This window comes from Pseudorasbora parva, chromosome 12 (assembly GCF_024679245.1).
Source record: "Pseudorasbora parva isolate DD20220531a chromosome 12, ASM2467924v1, whole genome shotgun sequence".
NCBI classification, from domain to species: Eukaryota; Metazoa; Chordata; class Actinopteri; order Cypriniformes; family Gobionidae; genus Pseudorasbora; species Pseudorasbora parva.
The window spans coordinates 20,981,041-21,003,578 of record NC_090183.1 but is presented as its reverse complement, the minus strand read 5'-3'; the positions used below and the strand labels follow the sequence as shown (position 1 = coordinate 21,003,578).

Here is a 22,538-nt window from a genome sequence, read left to right as displayed (position 1 = left end):
AGAAAAAAAAAGTTATTTTAAATTGTAAAAATATTTCCCAATATTGTTTTTGCTGTATTTTGGATCAAATAAATGCACCCTCCTTTTAAAGCAGAAGAGACTTCTTACAAAAACTATCAAAATAGTAGGCTATAGCAGTGTTTCCCAACCTTTTTTCATTCATGGCACCCTTTGACAATTTTCAAAATGTTGTGGCACCCCCTGTAACATACGTTACACTAGGAGTGTAATGGTACAGATTGCTCACGGTTCGGTTTGTATCACGGTTTTATGTTCACGGTTTCGGTACGGTTCTGTATTTGCTATCTTCAGGGAAAAAAGGACTAATAAAAATAAAGAAAATAAGAACAAATAACTTAAATACAAGCAGCAGCACAAATAAATACTACTGAGCAAAGATACTAATAAAATAAACTATGCATTTTAGGTTTTCCAGGTAGGTCTAACATTAGTTTTTAGGTAGAGAAATTGAATAAATAATCAGATGTAAAATAACTGCATATTTAACTGTTTAAATTAAAGAGTAATCCTTATCAAACTTACAAAAGCTATCCAATCAAGAGCAGGGAGTGATGTCCTTATCGTTTGTTTGACAGACAGCAGTAAAGGCTACTGCCCCTTTAACACCTAATGCAAGGATAATTGTCGTCTTTCTCGACTGTATAATGTTCACCTAAGGCATACAGAATATGTCTGCTTGGATACTCATCAAGATGGACATGTTGACATACTTTTAGAGTTTGTCTGTTCAAGCACAAGACTTGAAAGAGAACACAATTTTTTGCGCGCTGTGAGACGTGTGCGCGCTTTCGAATGAGCGCACAGAGACAGAACTTCTCACAGTGCGCGCGAGTTCTCATTCGCAAATAACGCTGTCGGAAAGCGTGACAGGCACATCAAACCGTGACCGGAGGAGTGACAGGCGCTAATAACGCAGACGGAAAACGCGTGACAGGCACATCAAACCGTGGCCGGAGGAGTGACAGGCGCAAATAACGCGGACGGAAAGCGTGACAGGTGCATCTAACCGTGACCGGAGGAGTGACAGGCGTAAATAACGCGGACGGAATGCGTGACAGGCTCATCAAACCGTGACCGGAGGAGTGACAGGCGCAAATAACGCAGACGGAGCGCGTGACAGGTGCATCTAACTGTGACCGGCGTAAATAACGCGGACGGAATGCGTGACAGGCTCATCAAACCGTGACCGGAGGAGTGACAGGCGCAAATAACGCAGACGGAGCGCGTGACAGGTGCATCTAACTGTGACCGGAGGAGTGACAGGCGCAAATAAAGCGGACGGAAAACGCGTGACAGGCCCATCTAACCGGGACCGGAGGAGTGACAGGCGCAAATAATGCGGACGGATCGCGTGACAGGTGCATCTAACTGTGACCGGTGGAGTGACAGGCGCAAATAACGCGGACGGAAAGCGTGACAGGTGCATCTAACTGTGACCGGAGGAGTGACAGGCGAAAATAAAGCGGACGGAAAACGCGTGACAGGCCCATCTAACCGGGACCGGAGGAGTGACAGGCGCAAATAAAGCGGACGGAAAGTGCGTGACAGCCTCATCTAACCGTGACCGATGGAGTGACAGACGCGAATAACGCTGACGAAACGCGTGACAGCCTCATCTAACCGTGACCGATGGAGTGACAGACGCGAATAACGCTGACGAATCGCGTGACAGGCCCATCTAACCGGGACCGGTGGAATAACAGACGCGAATAAAGCTGACAGGTCGCGAGGCAGCTGCTACTAGCGGTGACCGGTCGGATGTCAGGCACGTAAAACACTGGCTGATCCAGTGCCAGGCACGTAAAACAGCGACAGATTTAGTGCCAGGCACGTAAAACAGTGTCAGGCTGAGTGTCAGGCACGTAAAGCAGTGACAGGTATCATTGGCAGCTGCCCCTGCCACGGAAAGATTTTACCCCCTCTCCAGTAGTGGAAAGTTCGGATCATTTTACTGACTCGGATCTTTGAGTCTCGTTCAGCAAAATGAACCAATCTTTTCTCTTCCGGTCTCTATGGGACTGACAGGAAGAACAAAAGACTCGGATCTCACCTGTCGATTCAGAATCAGAACGATCAGAACCCATATGTTGCGTAATGCGCACGTGCAGTCAAAACAAAGTGAACGCATCACTCTCTGAGACAACTCGGTAGTCCCGAGTCATATTAAAGATTCGTTCAAAATGAACGAATCATTCATGAACGACATGCAACCAAGATTCAAAAATGGATATCCAGAAATTTTCAAAATGACAATTATCCATTTGTAGTATATTTAATCAGCTTGTGACACTTTTCAATCACTTTTCAAGTGGACAAAGAGGCACTCTGGACATTGTTGTGATATTAATTAATCACAAGCAGCTGGTTTATAGAGAGCATGTCGAAACCCTGTAATAAAGCTGTAATGATGCAGTGTATTTTGTGTTCAAATAGAACATTTTTGGTTTTATTGTTTTTATAGTTTAGCAAAATCGTCTGTTAATGTCGGCAGCCATTAGGCTACACTTGTGGAAACTACAGTCCAACTTATATTGTCTTTCTTCTGTTGATTACAGAAACTGAGTTTTCTTTAAATTAAAATATTTGGCACCAAATTCATCCTTCTGTCGTTAATCTGCACCTGCCTTATTAGCAATTGGCAAAAACTGAAATTGACAACAATTTTGATAATCGATTAGTCGGCTTAAGTAATTTTTTAAGACAACAGTCAAATTCTTTGATTCCAGCTTGTTTAATGTGAATATCTTCTTGTGTGTTCTCTCATATGTGCTCATATTAGTCACCTCGTATTAGTATGAATTGCCGTGAGATCGGGCTGCATACACCGGTAGGCAGTGGCCCACCTTACCGTGACCACGATGCAGTCACCAAGAATTTATAGTTTACCCACCTCTTTTTTTACCACTACACCTCTGCTTAAAACGGCACCACAAAGATCTTTACGACGAATACAAAGCAGGGCTCGACATTAACGCTTGTCCGGGAAATGTGGGTGTTTTGAAGGGACAAGTGAAAGAGAATTTTACTTGACTGACGGACAACAGCCTGATTAAAACAAAAAATAACTAGCGAATCACCAAAATGCAAGAATGTTTGTGCATTAATTTAGTGTAAGTGGCGATCGATTGTGGATAATATATAATGAACTGATGATAATAAGCGCTGTTCAAGCTCATGCAGCCTCTCAAGGAGAAATCACAACACTAGAGCGTTTTCCTGAATACCATCACGACTAAAAATGACACTGATTTCATATGACAGTTCCATAAACAACTAATTAACATACACTTAGTCACTTACATTTTAGATGCAATATTTAGTGTTTTTGTTCTATTTCAGCAGTGAAAATCAGCCATAACAGACCGTAACACGTATCACTCACAGCAACAAGTGTGAACGATTCAGCGTTCGAATGAATCGTTTGAATGAACGACTCAGTGACTCACTCATTAAGACGGTCACCTGCTGCCACCTACTGGAGGTTTAGTTTCATGTTTACACATACTTTCCAACATTTATTTTTGTCACTTGTAATGAAGCTTGCTTATTAGTGAAATTATTAATATCACGGAATGGTAATTATTAACTTTAGCCTGGATTGATGGCTCTCAATATCGCAATATATATCGTTGGGGAAAAAAATATCGCAATGTAATTTTTTTTCCAATATCGTGCAGGCCTAGTATATTCACTAAATTTAGTTTATGAAGTACTGAATTATAGTTACTCAGACTGCCAGTGGTCAAAGAATGAGTTGAGGTTTGTTTTGTCCTGCTGTTCCCCGCCATTAAGGAGAGGACTTCTCATTGGTTTACAAGTTGATAAAAGTTTTTAAAAAATCCTTCAGGGCCTCCTGGATCCAGCAGCAAAAGAGAGGCCACAGAGATCTATCTAAGTCCATTCATACACATGTTTGGAGACCTTTTTATATAAATTTATATAAACTGCAACACATCCACTTCATCTTCATACAAAGCAGTTTATATTAATGGTTATTGACTGTTAACACAACAGTTCCCTTTCTTTCAGTCACTCCGACGTAACGTCAGTGACTGACGAATGGGGGTTTCGCTTAGAAGCCTATCATCTCCGAGACAGAAAGTGCCCAATGGCAGTGGGCATGCGAGATTTGCATGCGTAACTCCACCTACCTACGTGGGTATATAAAGAAGTAGCTGGCATAATCGCATTATGTTTTAATGCTTCGGAGCCAAGGGTTACATACCTTTCACTCCTATAAGCCTTCTGAGTTAAGTCAGTTCTTCGAGACGATCAGGATCTTCCAGTCGGTGTTGGTGTTCGGCACGTTCCAGCAGTCACATACTTCCTGCCTGCTGGTCAGACGATTGGTTTCCAGTTGGTGTGTGGTCGCTAAACACCAGGCTAAGCGGCGCTCCAGACGCGGACACCTCAGAGATGGGCAGTTCTTTCCAGGAGACGGCAGCAGGGCCGCTCCTTCCCCCGGTGGAGGGGGGGGGAAGATCTTTCGTTCCGCTACCGCTCCCCGGGGTGGCAGCACCCTATTGTGGTTAAAGAAAGAACTGACATACCCATCTCTGAGCACCCTGAGACCGGTGACGGCAGTGTGCGCCGACCCCGGGCCACGCCGCTCTCGTCCCTCTCTGTCGCCAGCCCCCTCTCAGAGCAGACCCCAGTGGAACGCGAGTCCTTCCCTGGTCTCCTCTGTCAGGGCGCAGCCGTTACCGCCGCCCCGACACCGGGCCGCTATGCCACCCGAGTCCGGGCCGGTAACGTTGCCTCGCTGCCCCACCGAGGGTACGCCGGTGCTCCGCATGACCCCATTGGTACACTCCCTGGGAGCATGGCTACAGCTGCCGGGACTGTCCCGCTGGGTCACACGGACCATCCGGCTCGGCTATGCGATTCAGTTCGCGCGAGCTCCTCCCCGCTTCCGGGGTTTTCGGTACACCATGGTGGGGTCCAATGCCCCAGTCATGCGTGCGGAGATCGAAAGAAATTCGGTGGGTTACGACCGATCCTGGACCTTCGCGTCCTGAACCGATCCCTGTACAGGCTTCCGTTCAGGATATTGACTGCGAAACGCCTTTTCGAATGCGTTCGTCCATGCGATTGGTTTGCAGCGATCGACCTGAAGGACGCGTACTTCCATGTGTCCATCCTTCCGCGACACAGACCGTTCCTACGGTTTGTGTTCGAAGGGCGGGCATATCAGTATGCCGTACTACCATTCGGGCTAGCTCTGTCCCCTCACGTCTTCTCGAAGATTGTCGAGGCAGCCCTTGCGCCACTCAGGCAACAAGGGGTTCGCATCCTGAACTATCTCGACGACTGGCTCATACTGGGCTACTCCCGGGACCGGATGTGCGAACACAGAGACCTGGTTCTCCACCACTTAGCTCGTCTGGGCCTTCGGGTCAACTGGGAGAAGAGCAAACTCTGCCCAGTGCAGAGGATCTCTTTTCTCGGTATGGAGATCGACTCGGTCGCCATGTGTGCGCAGCTTACCGGCGTGCGCGCGCAGTCACTGCTGACTTGCCTCCGTCAGATAGAGAGCAAGAGTGCGGTTCCACTGAAACTGTTTCAGAGGCTCCTGGGGCATATGGCATCCGCAGCCGCGGTGACGCCGCTCGGATTGCTTCATATGAGACCGCTTCAGCACTGGCTTCGCGATCGAGTCCCGAGATGGGCATGGCAATCTGGCACGCTCCGGGTCCCAGTGACTCGGGCCTGCAGACAGACACTCACCCAGTTGTCGAACCTCAGCTTTCTACGGGCAGGTGTGCTCTTAGAACGAGTTTCCCGGCATGTTGTTGTGTCAACAGATGCGTCAACCACGGGCTGGGGTGCCATGTGCAATGGACATGCAGCCGCCGGCTCTTGGTCGGAGAGCCAGAGCCACCTGCATATCAATTGCCTCGAGTTGCTGGCAGTACGGTTCGCCCTGCACCGCTTCCTAGCGTTGCTGAAGGGTCAACACGTTCTAGTCAGATCGGACAACAAGGCCGTAGTAGCGTACATCAACCACCAGGGCGGTCTACGCTCCCGCCGCATGTCTCAACTCGCCCGCCATCTCGTTCTATGGAGTCAGAAGCGCCTGAGGTCCCTTCGTGCTGTCCATATCCCAGGGATCCTGAACCGTGCAGCCGACAAGCTCTCACGGGTTCAGCCAATCCCTGGGGAGTGGAGACTCCATCTCCAGTCGGTCCAGCTGATCTGGGATCAGTTCGGGGACGCACAGGTAGATCTGTTTGCCTCCCACGACTCGTCCCATTGCAGCCTGTACTATTCCCTGACCGAGGGGACGCTCGGCACGGATGCACTGGCGCACAGCTGGCCGCAGGGCCTACACAAGTATGCGTTTCCCCCAGTGAGCCTTCTTGCACGTGTGTTGTGCAAGGTCAGGGAGGACAAGGAGCAGGTCATTTTGGTCGCCCCGTACTGGCACGGCCGGACCTGGTTCCCAGAACTAGTTCTCCTTGCGACAGCCCCTCCCTGGCCGATTCCTCTGAGACAGGATCTCCTCTCTCAGAGACGGGGCACCCTGTGGCACCCGCGTCCCGATCTTTGGAACCTCCACGTGTGGCTCCTGGACGGGACGCGGCAGGTTTGAGTACCCTACCACCTACGGTGGTGGCTACCATCACTTCCGCTCGGGCCGAGTCCACGAGACAGGCCTATGCGTTGAAGTGGAACCTCTTCGTCAATTGGTGCTCTTCTCGCCAAGAAGACCCCTGGAAATGCCCGATCAGATCTGTGCTCTCTTTCCTCCAAGAAGGGTTGGATTCGAAGGCTGTCTCCATCCACCCTGAAGGTTTATGTGGCAGACACTCGTGTCTGGCCAGGTGCCCCATGTGCATGGTTCCCCTCCGGCGACCCCCACATGTGTATTTCCACCGTAAGCCTCCCGGAGCGGGTGTATTCCCTTGGCAACCTTGCCACCCCTGGGGTTAAAAATCCACCTGCGGCTGGTACCCCAGTGATCTTCCGTATGCAGCCCCCCGGGGTCATATGTGTATTCTTAAGTCCTCCCTACGGGTAGGCATCTTGGCGCATATCTCCTCCTGGAATATGCCTCCCAGTGTACCTTGGTATTCCTGCGTTAAGTAGAGGCCTTTGACCGTCCTAACTTGCATCAGGGCTCTCACGCTTGCGCAGGGCACTAGAAGACAGCCGAGTGGCGTTATTTCATTGAGACCCCCATTCGTCAGTCACTGACGTTACGTTGGAGTGACTGAACGAAAGGGAACGTCTCGGCTACGTATGTAACCCTCTTTCCCTGAGGAGGGAACGGAGACGTAACGTCCCGTTGCCACATCCGCTGTACCGCTGGAACGGAGTTCAACTTGGCTCCTCATCAGGTAAAACATAATGCGATTATGCCAGCTACTTCCTTATATACCCACGTGGGTAGGCGGAGTTACGCATGCAAATCTCGCATGCCCATGGCATTGGCACTGCCATTGGGCTCTTTCTAGTCTCGGAGATGATAGGCTTCTAAGCGAAACCCCCATTTGTCAGTCACTGACGTTACGTCTCCGTTCCCTCCTCAGGGAACGAGGGTTACATACGTAACCGAGACGTTCACTGGACAGATCCATTAACAGATAGACAAATGCATGGATGATGACATAACCATTTCTTATCATGTTTGGTCGCTATCTTTTCTATACAATGCCTTTTACATTTTAAAAGAGGGTTGGTGGAGGATCACGTGTCTTTTCTCAGTCTTATTTTTTCGATAATCTTTTAACATACTTCAAATACTTCGACATCCATCTCATCATGAATTCTCCCCCAAACAAAGAAACATGAAAAAGGGAAAATGAACAGTCGCCTTTAAAGAAAAAAATCAAGGATTCTGCCATTTCCAAGGAAGAACTTGATGCAGCTATTGCTAATGACATAAAGTTAGCCCTCCAAGAAAAACGCGGTTTAGATATTTCCATAGCCTCCGCTGTCAGGGAAGCAATGGATTCCATTCTGGTCCCAGCACTACGTGACTTCTGAACCACCAAAGATTTTATCAACTCACTTCCGCGGAGGTCCACCTTTACCCCGTTTAAGGTATCAGTCTCGACTGTGCATCTAGACGGTACACAGCGCACGAAACATTCAAGCCCTCACGAGAAAGGTGAGACGAACAACACACCAATGTGACCACATTCTCCAGAGAGAGCATGGACCACCCACAAAACCAATCTCACATGTTTACAAGTGAGAGAGATCATGGCCCTCAAATGAGGACAGGAAACAACCGCAACCAGAAACACACGTTTTGAATGACATCTTGAAAAAGATCCAGGGTGAAACTGCTTTTTTGTTGCTTTTTTGACGAAAATGCTCTTTTAGTAGTGCTGAAGCACTCAGGGAGATAGCCATGGCTTACAGCAGTCCAATTGCAAGCCTGCGTGTGAGCACTCAAAGATCGGAAACACCCAGCCAACCAACACAGGAACAAGTGTATGTTGCAGCGGCCACTCGCTGACTCGGGCCGTCACACCAGCACCCAGGTAAGAGAGCGATCCTCCTCGAGGCTCGTCTAAACACCCTTTGTAGAAACAGCTTGATTAAGCAAACCATTCGGCTCTGAAAGAATCCAAAATAATCAAAGATATTTGATATTTTTCTTTGAACAAAGACATTTGTTTTACTGTGTTTCACCCCCCTCTCTCTTATCAGTGGGGCTGTTTGGGATTCCTAAAGACAAAGAGATGTTGAGGGCCTGTAGGCCAAATGGTGCCACACCTGTAGTACAGTGGGGGAAGTCTGGTCTGACTGGTCAGTTTGAATGTCTCAGGGTTTCAGTCACATGGTCAAGGGATGTATAAAAGAAGATTGCAACTGTTGCTCGAGGTCTTTTTCTCTGGGTCTTCTTCCTCTGACGCTGTCTTTTTCTCTGGCTGTCTCTTCTAGGGCCTTCTATGGCTCTTCTCTTTTCTCTCTCTTTCTATCTTTCGATCTCTCTCTATCTCTCCCTATCTCTCAGGTAACATTCTACACATGCTGGGTACGATTAATGGTATAAGTTTTATCATCTCATTCATTTATTTTGTAACTATTTTAAGTGTAACCATAACCGGATTTTGTCATTAAATTCTTTCAATTATAAATGATTTGCTAACTAGTTTTTGGTTTGGTATTGACTTTGAAGTGCTCCCTATTGCAATACAATATAGTCACATTAAAGCAACGCTCTCCCACATATTTTGCTATTGTAACTGCGCTTATTTCCGTCGTTGGTATAAGTTGCAGTGGGTGGTTATAGACAAGAAATGTACAGTTTTCTACCATCACGCTGATAACGTTTCTTTAGTCGTTCGGCAACCCTGCAGTCAGAACCACTGTAGGCGATCCACCCTTACAGATGGTGCCGAAAACCCGGGATCCCTTGCAGTGAATTTTCTGAAATTCATCAGAATGAGGACATTTTTCCACAATTGATCTTGTGTTTGGATTAAAGCTGGCCTTCTGACTAAGGATTGGGCAAGTCTGTTTTCATTGTTTATGAATTGCATGAAACAGAACTTCATCCAAGAAGAAGGTTTTAAACAGCTTCAATAGTCCCATTACTGTACAATACGAGAATATTCAGAATATCACCTCGGGATGGAAGGGAACATTTTTGATAAAAGTGAGATATTGTTTGCTATATGGAGCGAAAAAGTTGAGCCTACCTTGTCCAAACTTAAGAAAGAGGATATTGGAATCAACAGTTCAGATGATGAAATGCTTAGATGGTGGGACATAATTGGCAAACACAAAAAGAAATCAAAATATGGTGAAATAATTGAGGCTTTAAACTTCATAAGTTGTAAAAGGCTACATAATGTTGTGACACCATTTCTATTATCAAGTCTAGAGGCTAAATGTAAAGCAATTGATTCTAAAAATGCTGAAGCAGAAAAGTCTGAGGCAAAGATTCAATATCTTCAAGCACAGCTAGATAAATTACTAGCTGATCAGTTAGCCCTGACTGAGAAGTGTAAAAATCACAAGGAGACCATTGCAGATCTCAAGGCTAAGCTAATAGCTAAAAAGTCCATGCATCCCAAAATGCTTAACAGCGATGGGACTCAAACGCATGTTCAATCTAATGAATCTGAAACGTTTAGTTCAGAAAATGCATGTGCAACTCAAAGAAGTGTGCCTATTTCAGTTCTTAAGGTGATGCAGCACCGCAATAGCGCAGAGTCATGTACCAGTACGCTTCGTGTTCAAGCATTAGAGAGTCATAAAAATCCTCCAACTCCAGGAGAACATAGCAGACAAACCTATGGCAAAGAGAACAGGTTTTGCAGTTCCTGTCAGAAAATAGGCCATTCAGAGGTAAAATGCTGGTCACTGGGCCGAGGTCGACCTCCACCTTACTTTCAGAAAGATAGGAAATTCCTTTCTAAGGGCAAAGATTATCGCTCATTTGCAGGTAAAACTCTCAGTGAGTTAACTGCATTGTTCATGCAAGGCCTTCAACTATTAACCTCACTGGCTAGTGGGCTAGCAGCCTAACAGCAGTGAGTTTAATAGTTAAACATCTAAATTGCAATGATCCTGTTTGTATTTTCAAATTTGTAATTGTACCAACGCATTGTGCGCATTGAACACACATTATAGTTGTTTGTGTTAATAAATACACATAGACTGGTTAAGTTTATTCTTTAAAACACATGATTGCTTTACTGTAAGTGTTGTATGAAACACTTAGGATAAAGGTTGTAGATGCTATGCATTCTAGACCAGGTATCTTGTGAAAATTGGAATAACGTTAATACTTGAATTGTAAAGCAATTTCAAGTTTCATGTGTTTCTATGTTGAATTTGTTTGTCTCCTACGTGGAAAACTCTGCTATTTTTCATATAGCTGAAGTAAAACCATGTACAGGAGCATAGAATTGCCATTTTGGCTACAGTGTAATTTACAATTGCATTAACCATGAAAATGTTTTCATCACAGCAGGATTCAGTCACTCTGCACTTTATCATGCCCTCTAACTCAAACATTGGTGGGAGGAGATGTTGAGCCAACCACACCTCACTCACATTCTCAGCTGGCTGCCTGTTCAACAGGACCAAATTTACATCACAATTGTAAACCCTCCTCACCATGTTTGGGGCATGATTCACACATAGCCACAGCTAAATGCATTCGCATAGATTTGATCTTCACACACAAAGTCAAATCTATATCTGCCTCATAAAAAATTATTTACATCTAGACTGTATTATAACTGTGAATTTCTTCCAGTTATTGTTTGTTTTGTTTTTCTTTGATTTACTAATTCAGTTAGTTATTATTTGTCTCACCAAGTTAAATATCAAAATTTACGTTAGTATTTCTCATTCTTACCTAAGTGCAAACATTTATTTTATCATTGTATTGTAACAATGAATTTGATTTGAAACATTTCTGAAACGTATTTGATTATTTGTATTTCGTCCATTTGACTTGCAACAATGTTTTTGATTTTGAACTTATAATTTTGTCCACTTGATTTGGAACAATGTTTTTGGACATCCATTCAATTGAATCTCTGTATTTGGTTACACTGAATACTTTGTTGATACTCTTCAAGAAAGAAGGGTTTAAAACCAGCAATGATTGTTGTTTTGTTATAATGCAAGTTATTTTTAATGTTTCCAGAAACAATGTAAGAGCTTGTGAGATCTTCTTTTATTCTCAACCTTGACCACTTTATTAAGTATATCGATTTAATGGCTTATTGCCAGAGACCATTTGAATCTGACCACATCAAACTTCTGACCAATGACAAATGCCATGTATGCTTTTGCTCTTTGTGGTGCTATATGTTCTTTTAATCACAGGATCCCTGCTGGACAAGTTCACATCCTGTGTCCTCAGGAAGAGGGACAAGCGTTTGCTCTAACCTTCAATGACTGTTCTCTCGAGGTGTGAGGTATTCAATGGACGTTTTGCATATCAAAGAAGGATGCAACACCATTTGATGGAGCCTTCCCTTTGCAGGACTGCAATGAGAACAAAGACTGAACTGGCAAACTGCTTTTGAAACATTTCTGGACGACAAGTCTGAAGATGACATCTACACACAACTGGAAGAATGTCTTTGTGTTCTGTGTCACCTCTGGACACTTTATGAGCGTGGCCAAAGATGCCATGGGAGGACTGAAAGAATCCAAAATAATCAAAGATATTTGATATTTTTCTTTGAACAAAGACATTTGTTTTACTGTGTTTCACCCCCCTCTCTCTTATCAGTGGGGCTGTTTGGGATTCCTAAAGACAAAGAGATGTTGAGGGCCTGTAGGCCAAATGGTGCCACACCTGTAGTACAGTGGGGGAAGTCTGGTCTGACTGGTCAGTTTGAATGTCTCAGGGTTTCAGTCACATGGTCAAGGGATGTATAAAAGAAGATTGCAACTGTTGCTCGAGGTCTTTTTCTCTGGGTCTTCTTCCTCTGAGGTTCTCTCTTTTTCTCTGGGGGTCTCTTTCCTCTGACGCTGTCTTTTTCTCTGGCTGTCTCTTCTAGGGCCTTCTATGGCTCTTCTCTTTTCTCTCTCTTTCTATCTTTCGATCTCTCTCTATCTCTCCCTATCTCTCAGGTAACATTCTACACATGCTGGGTACGATTAATGGTATAAGTTTTATCATCTCATTCATTTATTTTGTAACTATTTTAAGTGTAACCATAACCGGATTTTGTCATTAAATTCTTTCAATTATAAATGATTTGCTAACTAGTTTTTGGTTTGGTATTGACTTTGAAGTGCTCCCTATTGCAATACAATATAGTCACATTAAAGCAACGCTCTCCCACATATTTTGCTATTGTAACTGCGCTTATTTCCATCGTTGGTATAAGTTGCAGTGGGTGGTTATAGACAAGAAATGTACAGTTTTCTACCATCACGCTGATAACGTTTCTTTAGTCGTTCGGCAACCCTGCAGTCAGAACCACTGTAGGCGATCCACCCTTACAGCTCCGAAGTAAAAAGTAATGATGCGGTATTGCACTTGTGATACCCGCGCTGCGGGGCGGTGCATGGAATGCATGAACTGCATGCCAATTACCATTGGCTCATTTTTAATCACTCAAAGTAGATTGGTCTCTGAAAACAGATCCCAATTCGTTGGTCAGTTCCGACATACGTCGAACGTGACCAACTGAAAGGGAACTACAGATAAGTGTGCTGGAGCAGGTGAACTCTTTACGACTGTGGACTTCCAGGAACCAACTTTTGCAACCCTTCTGTTACTATAAGCTTTCTTTTTGTCTCATGCACTGACACAAAAGGATTGCTTGTGCAGCCACGTTTCTCACACACAATTTGGAACTAAACTGTTTGGATAGTAGATGCATTGTTCCCTGGCATTCAGGTGTGATTCTGACCTGCAAATGGTGCTCCTCACTTCTCAGCACTCCCTCTACATGCAGAAGGTTCTTGGCAACACCCACACAGGGCAGATCTGACAGAACACCAAGATGACAGGCCAAACCAAACTCTAGGAAAATTACAAAAAGAAAGGGTGAGAGAGAGATAGAGAGGACTGGCTTTTAAAATTCAAACACGTTTTAAATGAGTGTACACACACTGGTGGTGGCATTTGCCGCCTTTCCGCAGTGACTCAGGAAGTTATTTTAATTCCTGCCACGCCGCAGAGCCCCATTTCAAGGTTTTATATAAAATTTATATTTCCCTCAGATCGTCAATGTACATACTGATTTCACCCTGTGCTACAAGATACACCCATCGTGCAGCTCTTCTGTCAGAAGTCAATTCAAAAATTGAGCTTGCACGTATATAATGTGCACGTCCATTGTGAGATACCTGAGACACAACACGGTACGACCCCCTTTAGGCATAATCAGCTTAAGAACGTACATTTAAACACACTCAAAGTGTTCTTTTCCTCTCTAGGCAGTTTTTTTTGTAGGTTTATTTATCAAAATGTTCTTGTATAAATATGTGTGTGATGTTCTGTATTTCCATCGCAGCTTTCAAATGTTATGAGAAAACTTTTTACAAATCCACCACATTACCTTTTATTTAAACCTAAATAAGAAAGTCATTGTCAGTTCGTCTGTCAGTTGGCAGGTAGTTTTGGTTGCTTTATTAAAATGTGTTGCTGTGTGTAAAGGATAATAAAAATAGTTTTACCCTGCTGACTAGTGTTGTGCCCCTCGCAACCCAATCACACACACATAGATGATTTGACTATCAGTCAACCATAGAAAGATTCGACAATTCTGATTCGAATGTGTAAATCCTTAGTCGGGGACACCCCTTGTAACAACTTTTGGTTTAAAATTCTTTAAAACAGACAAAACCATTAACTGTAATTTGAATAACTTATTGAGTCAGAAGAGTTTCACCTACCCCGATAGTGGAACAGTCCATTCCCGTCTACAAATAGAACCTGCATAGAAAAAAAAAATTCTGTCATTATTTTCCCACCCAAATGTTGTTTCATACTCATTACTGTATAGTACTACTACTCAGTAAGTTTGTATTACTCTTTTATTTAGTAGTTTCATCAGTTGAACAATCATGTTGTTAAACAACAGTACAATCAATTAGACCAGCGGTTCCCAAACTTTTTTACCTGCGCACCCCCTTCTATGTCCCGAACGGGTTTGTGCACCCCCAATACCCACTTAAAAAAACAAAAAAAACAAAAAAAAAGCTTTGTTTTATCGCCATATAAAGAGTTTAATCGTGGGCAAATAACCAGGGCTGCGTTTCCCAAAAGCATCGTAAGCCTAAGTTGATCGTAAAAACGATTGTACGAGTGATCTTAATATTAAGGTCTGTTTCCCAAAAGCATCGTAACTTAAGTAGCACTTGAAAATGATCATAGATCTACGAGTGCTCTGGAGTAATCGTAAAGCTCTAAGTGTATCGTAAGAAGAGAGAGTTATGAGGTCACCTACAGGACAATCGCCAGATTACACCTTTAACTTTATTCAAGTGCATTGTGATAATACTATATTTTTTTTGTTGTTGTTGTTATTGTTTTATGAGGGCAGGTATCAAACAAAAAAAGAAAAATACACATCTGAATTAAATGACAGAAAAAAAAGAAAAAAGAATAAAATAAGTAATGTAGAAAACATACTTCAAAAACTGGGAAAAATAGAAATAAACTTATATGACTTGCTGACGTGCACGAAGACCAGCCATGTATTGGACATTCCTCTGCAGTGCCCTCTTCCTTTTTGTCAGGCTTGCAAAATCCTGCCATTTCTTGCAGACCGCTTTATCCGATCTTTTAACTAATAATTTAACTTATAACTTTTAATTTGGTAGCAATGTCCTCCCAGATGTTTTGTTTCTCTTTGTTTGTACGATGCCCTTTAAATCTGTTGAAAATAATATCTTTTCCCGCTCCACCTCTAGAAGGATATTGATTTCGTCTTTTTGAAAGGTATCTTTTCTTTTTTTTTCTTTTTTTTCCAGCCATTTTGTCATTGATATAAGGTTATATATAACCTTATAAGGTTATATTTCAGTACTTCGCAAATGGACAGCGACTCTTAAGTAGCACTTGGAGCGCGTTCTCGCGCGTTCATGTTAAGTACTTTTTGGGAAACGCACGTGGAATTGCTGTGAGTGACCGTAACTTCGCTTGTAGAAAGTGCTCTTTATAGCTAAGATACATCGTTATTGGGAAACCCGGCCTAGAACATGAATGACAATAACAACATCAAAAAAGTTTCTATATAATGCAACAAAGCTATGCACAAGCTTCCACCTTTAAGAGGATGTGACAGACACAGTAACAGAAAGCTTGTTTATTTTCAGCTGCATAAAAGAAACATTGCAGCAATAGGCCACTAGGCCTATTCGATGACTGTGGAGCTAGCGTCATCATCATCATAACACAACGGTAAATTAGAACGACAGTACATTGAAATAAATTGTAATGAAGTTACAAACGAAGACGATCCACAACATTAAAGAGAATAAGGTCCGATATAGATAAAATAAATAAACACGAGGATCAATCTGAAACTTTTCAAGTGCAACACATTTGGAATGAATGAAACGAATTGGCACGCATAGAGATGTGACGTGTGGAAATTTTCCCACTGGTTAATCAACGTGTGTTTACACCGGTATCACCGACTGGGCTTTTAAATCACTAATTCTATCTAACATTAATATTACTAAGGTCTATTGTAAATTGACACTAAAAGTTTCACACAAATTTTCAGCACTGATCAAAATTCTGTCTAAAGCCCTATTCAGGCAGTAATTGTTTCTCATGCTGACATCCGTAAAAATAAATTTGCATGCCACCTCAGTAATAAAACTCATGGATTCAGATGGCGATTTATTATTTCTCACTCTCCTTTGCTGTCAGATTATTGCAGTTCATCTGGGTCCTGTCTGCGTGGTGTTCCTGTTTCCCGTGTGTCTTGGATGTTCTACTCGTCGCTCCAGAGTCCCTTCTCCCGCTGATTCGAATAGCCCATTCAGCCCTGCATCACACCCTGGCGTTCTGCTGGTGCCTGATCTTCAGCCTGCCTTTCCTATTGTGTTCTATTCTAGCCTGCCTATTCCTATTGCCGCGCCATCCTCAATAAACCCATCTCTTGCGTGATACCCAGAAATTTTGAATATTCCAATCTAATATGATTTCTGACCTGTAAGGTTGCCAGAATAATAATAAGCTTACACTGTTTGTTAATAGGCCAGAGGAGAACTGGCACCCTGACTGAGCCTGGTTTCTCCTAAGGTTTATTTTTCTCCATCATGCCCTGATAGAGTTTTGGTTCCTTGCCACTGTCACCTTTGGCTTGGCTTGCTCATTTGGGGACACTAAAATTATGATCCAAGTTATTCAAATAAATATACAAATAAAATTAATTAATTAGGTCTCATTTAATTCTATAAACTATAATGCTGATCTGCTAACATTGTCGCCATATGATCAATTAAAATAAGCTGATGACATCACTGTTTTCTCCAGAACGACTACAGCCAAATCAAATTTTGTTGTAATATTGTCATTTAACACTGTGAAGCTGCTTTGAAACAATTGTCACTGTAAAATCGCCATATAATAAAGTTGATTGATTGATTGAATGAATAATAATAAAATCATATTTAATTTAATAATATTAAATTAATCTTTATTGAATAATTTAAATCCGTTTTTTTTTTAAAAAGGAAGATGTAATTTTAAAAATTTGGAAATAAGTTAATGCTGCAAATTTAACCTATACAATGTTAATTACGGCCGTAATAACGGCTCATTTCAAATGTTTACATTTTGGTGTTTTTTATTTCTCTTTTGAGCTGTGATAAAAGCTTATTCTTGTAAATACTTTCCAGCATATAAGTAATAAAAGTGTAGGCTACATCTTTTAAATGCATCGAAATTACAGTGCTCCCCTTTGGTTAAAAATTATATTAACAGTTAATTTTGAAGCAATATTTTCTTGAAAACTCAGAGATGTGGATTCGGGCAGCAATCAAATCAAATCACCACACAACCCTGGTTTTTGTCAAAAAACAGTAGGCAATTTGGCCGGGGATTTTTATTTGGGTGGACTTTAGTTTCTCATGGGATTGTAAGGTATTTACATCATTTACTATTGTCAATAGTTAGTCGGTGATTTTATTGTCAGTGTTTTTCTCCCACCAACCGTGTAAAAATCCCCAGCCGAATTACCTACTGTTTTTAGACAAACACCATGGATTGTAGAGCACCATATCGTTGCGCTTTGCTGTATTTCGATGCATTTTAAAGCTCTAGCCTACACTTTTATTACTAAAATTCTGAAAAGTATTTTTAAAAATAATCTTTCATTGCCGCAAAAGAAGAAAAATACATAAACATTTAAAATGGGCCATTATTACGGCAGTAATTAATATTTAAACATTTAATTATCAGCATTATGTTTACCTTATTTAAATAAGAGGTTGTATTATCTTATTTCCACTCATTTCCGCATTTTTTAATTACATCCTATCTTCCTATTTTTTAAACAGGAATTTAAAAAATTTCCTCTGATTAAATAAAATATACCATTTTTCTTATTATTCCAAGCCAAAATTTTATTTACAGCAGACAATCATGCAGCTGACCACGTGAGCAGCGTTCCCAGGTTTTTATGATCACAAAACTCGCTCCAAGGTGGCATGGCATGCAAATGTATTTTCACAGATATCCACATAAGAAACAATTCCCATCCAAAAAGGGCTTATATCAGGTTTAAGCTGAGGCAAGAGACCTGATCATTACACTAACCTGTGGCATAAGATTTGGCTGTTCCTTCTTTAGTTTCTCCAGGGCCTGCAGCAGAGGTGGGGCTTCTCTGAAACCGAGGAAACCAGCCACATAGGGGGCATCAAGAGTCACCATCCTACAATCCTCATACAGAAGCTATGGGAAATATTCATAATATAATCACTTTTAAAATAGCTTGGGGGGTCCTCCAAAAAAGTGATTATTTATAATAGGCATTATTTACTTTTTTAGAACAGCTGCAACATAAAAGTAATTTGCATCATGCAGTCGATCATAGAAGTCGGGAGGAGTTTATCAATCACACTGAGCATCTGCACCTGTAACCCTGGTAGGAGGAAATTGTCATTCTAACTATTTAACCTGATTCTCTGTTTGTGTGTTTAACCATTAAACTCTGGGAAACTGTTCAGTGATCCAGTAATCTAATTCATCCAAAGAGTGCTAATGTAAGGCCAGGCTCATAAACCAGAGAGAATAGAGACTCACAGCGTGTTTTAATGATTTGTTCATTCCAGTGTTTGCTTTGCTTTAAAACACAAGCTCGGTTGTATTCTGCGATTTTGAAGAGTGCAGTTGTGGTGTCGAACAGTAATCGCGTGAGAATCTGTTGATGAACAGAGAATGTGTGCTCGCAATCTCACATAGCATTCATTCAGAACATTTGTGTTGTATCCACACACTCATGAATGATAATGTTTGATTTGTCATGTGTGAACGTTAGTGATGACCGTTTCGCAAACAAATCGTTCGTTTGAACTGGTTCTTTTTAATGAATCAGTTCACCAAATCGGAATGAACCGTTTCAAACAGTTATCTGTTATCTGTAGCGTCTCTAGTAAGCACTGATCAACACATTTCTAAAGTTATTCACTTTTTGACGTGTCTGACTCTCTCTCTCTCTCTCTCTCTCTCTCTCTCTCTCTCTCTCTCTCTCTCTCTCTCTCTCTCTCTCTCTCTCGAAATAAACCAACATCCCGAAGTTATTCAGTTAACAGTACACTGACTAAGAAAGAACTGATGATGATAATGAGCACAGAGGAAAAAAAAGGTGTTTGGGCGGAAAATGTGTTATTTTGGCAAGGTTGCCTGCTAAAATTCGCACTCATGGGTCTATATATCACATAATAGTCGCTTTAACAAGCGGACATAGAAAACAACCCGCGAAAAAAAAACGCAGACTTGGCAACACAGTACAGTTGAGCAACTTTGTTGCTCTGATTGGTTGTAGCTCTATCCAATTTGAGGTCTTTCCTGGTTCGGTTGAAACACGCCCCATAATCACAGCCTAATGGAGCAGATTCAGACTCATATTCTGACTAGAATTGAGTATGACCACATAAGGCTACATAACATGTCTAAAATTAAAACAATCTCGTTGTTGTTGCTCTGTACACATACTGTACTATACATTATTTTTTTTATTTTTTTTTTTTTTTTGGACAAACAAACTAAATTTAATGGATAGTTAAGTGCTATTCTTTATTGGTCAGGTGCAATTGGAAAAGATGTGTCTTAAGATGTTTTTTAAAAATGGCTACAGATTCGGCGAATTGACGAATTGAGATCGGCAGGTCATTCCACCAGGTAAGAAAGGTCCAGGAAAATGTCCGTGAGAGTGATTTCATGCCTCTTTGGTATGGAACCATGAGGCGTCGCTCACTCGCAGAACGCAAGCTTCTGGAGGGTGTGTAAGTCTGAACAAGCGAGTTTAGGTATATTGGTGCAGAGCCAGTGGTTGTTTTGTAGGCGAGAACCAGTGCCTTGAAATTGATGCGAGCAGCCATTGACAAACAGTGCAGTCTGATGAAGAGAGGCGTGACATTCTGTAAAGGTTCTTTAGTAATGTTTTTTTTCATGGGTGCTTAGGTGTGTACAAATTTATTATATAATAGAATTATATGGACTCCTTATATTTGGTTATTTGGTTTCCTTTTGGAGTCTCCAATGATCCTTGAAGCTTGCAGAAAATACAGTTTTTTTGTAATGTTTACTTTAGTTATAGCAAATTATGACAAAATTAATGTGTTTAATAAGATAAATGGCGACTATTTAATTTCACAATAAGCATGCAATTAATTGCACAAAACAGGTGCGATCCTGTATTCCTGTAGTGATCGCGTTTTCCGGAAAGTCACATTGCTGCTGCATTATGTCTCAACTATTATTTTTGATATAGTTACTGTTTACAAAATAGGATAAAAGTGTCACAGAGAAATCCAAACCTTGTTTAATTAATAATAAAATGAGCATCTCCATCAAAAATGTCTAATGTCCTCTTCCTACGGCATACTTCTCAAACACACAGACATACAAATCCCTATTAAACCCGTTTCCGTCAAAATCCTGGCGCGATCATATATATATGATTTTGGCCACAGCCGTAGCCGATTTTGGCCATGGATTTTGGCCACAGCCGAAATCTACCCGCATTTGGCGGGTGTTAATGTCAAGCCCTGTATGTATATATATAGACTATATAATGTCAAGCCCTGTATGTATATATATATATAGACAATCACAATAGATTGTTGACAACAATTGCAGGCTATACAGCAGGCTCTTGTCTGCCTGCTGTTGCTGCCTGCCTGCCTGCCTGCCTCAGCGTTTGTTGCTCTGTATAGCTGCGTTTGAATCTCTATTTGATATATTTTCTTTGTTATCTACACAGCTAAATATAACTTACTCATCACAACATAGTGCTTAATATAGCCTATCAAGTTAAATTTGACATCACTAGCTTTTAATCTAAATCACTACCACGCGTTAGCTTTTCGCTAGCCTGGTAGCTTTCCATCCCGGCATCCCGGTCTCCTGTTTTCTGAGTTCATTAGACAACTGTGGTGAGTTAGATTATTAAATAGACTCCATCAAACAACTGTGGTAAGTTTTGGATTGATCAACAAATACGGTAAGCCATGTCTTCTTCTCCTGTCATTGTCACTTGCACTGCATGCTACATGTTTAGCATATCTATCTCCGTTGGCGAACAGGGCTTCACATGTGATAAATGTAAGGAATTAATCAGGCTGACGGAAAAGATTTCAGAATTAGAGACACGCATCCAAGCTTTATGTGAGAGTAGTGAGGATGTAACAGCTTTAGATACTGCTTTGGATGCGACTAGCTTAGTGAACACTCATTGTTTGGTTCCGGCTGAGCCCGCCAGCAGGGCTGGGTGACGATGAGAAAGCATAGTCGCGGATCAAAAAAACACTCTTCCGTTACGATTAGAACATCAAAAAGGTTCTCCACACTCAGTGATGCACCCACTTAGGATCCTGTTGAAAGTGCCCAAGTTATTGGCGATTCTATTACACAGAACGTGAAAATAGAGACACCAGCCACCATAGTCACATGTTTACCGGGAGCCAGAGCGCCTGACATCAACGCAAATTTAAAAGTGCTGGCTAAAGCTAATCGTAGATTCTCTAAGATTATTATTCACATTGGCACTAATGATGTTCGACTTCACTAATCGGAGATCACCAAAATTAACAGCAGATTATCATCACTCAATGGCTGGTTGTCTAAGTGGTGTCTGCAAAATAACATAGGGTTCTTAGACAATTGGAAAAGTTTTTGGGGCAGACCTGACCTGTTGAAGATAGACGGCATTCATCCCTCCTGGGCCGGTGCTGCTCTTCCCTCTAGTAATTTGGCACAGTCTTAGAGCTAAACCTTGACTCACTGGGGCCCAGGTCAGGAAGCAGACAAACTGGCTAAACCTAGCTAGTCTGCTAGCTGTCTCACGTCACCAAAGTCAGCTAAATCCCAGCACATAGAGACTCTTTCACCTAGATATTATCACATAGAGACTGTCTGTTCCCCGAAAAAAATGTAATTGATTTCCAAAAAATAAACAACAGATATAATACAGATGGATAAAACTTGGGTTGCTGAATATTCGATCCCTTTCTCCAAAAACGCTTATTGTTAATGATATGATTATAGATCATAACTTAGATGTGCTGTGTTTGACAGAAACCTGGCTAAAAGCTGACGATTACATTACTTTAAATGCACCCCCCAAGATTATTGTTATAAACATGAGCCACGTCTGAAAGGCAAAGGAGGAGGTGTTGCTGTAATTTATAATAATATTTTCAGTATTACTCAGAAGTCTAGTTTCAAATATAATTCCTTTGAAGTTTTGGTGCTTTATGTAACATTGTGTAGTGTAAATGATAAATCCCATTTGACATTTGTGTTGGCTACTGTATACAGGCCACCAGGGCACAACACAGACTTTATCAAAGAATTTGCTGGTTTTGTATCAGAGTTAGTATTAGCTGTAGATAAAGTA

The 22,538-nt window shown here is 42.0% G+C and overlaps 1 protein-coding gene across 1 annotated transcript in view; it reads right to left on the bottom strand.

The window, feature by feature from the left end:
• The window catches only part of LOC137094161 (endonuclease V-like), a 281,174-nt gene that overhangs the window by 93,942 nt on the left and 164,694 nt on the right, over positions 1 to 22,538 (bottom strand). Inside the window, exons 3-5 of the mRNA XM_067459490.1 lie at positions 18,236 to 18,370; positions 14,356 to 14,395; positions 13,368 to 13,480 (exon numbers count right to left, since the gene is read on the bottom strand). Of these exons, the coding sequence (XP_067315591.1) occupies positions 13,368 to 13,480; positions 14,356 to 14,395; positions 18,236 to 18,370 (288 nt within the window). The remainder of the gene's footprint in view (positions 1 to 13,367; positions 13,481 to 14,355; positions 14,396 to 18,235; positions 18,371 to 22,538) is intronic.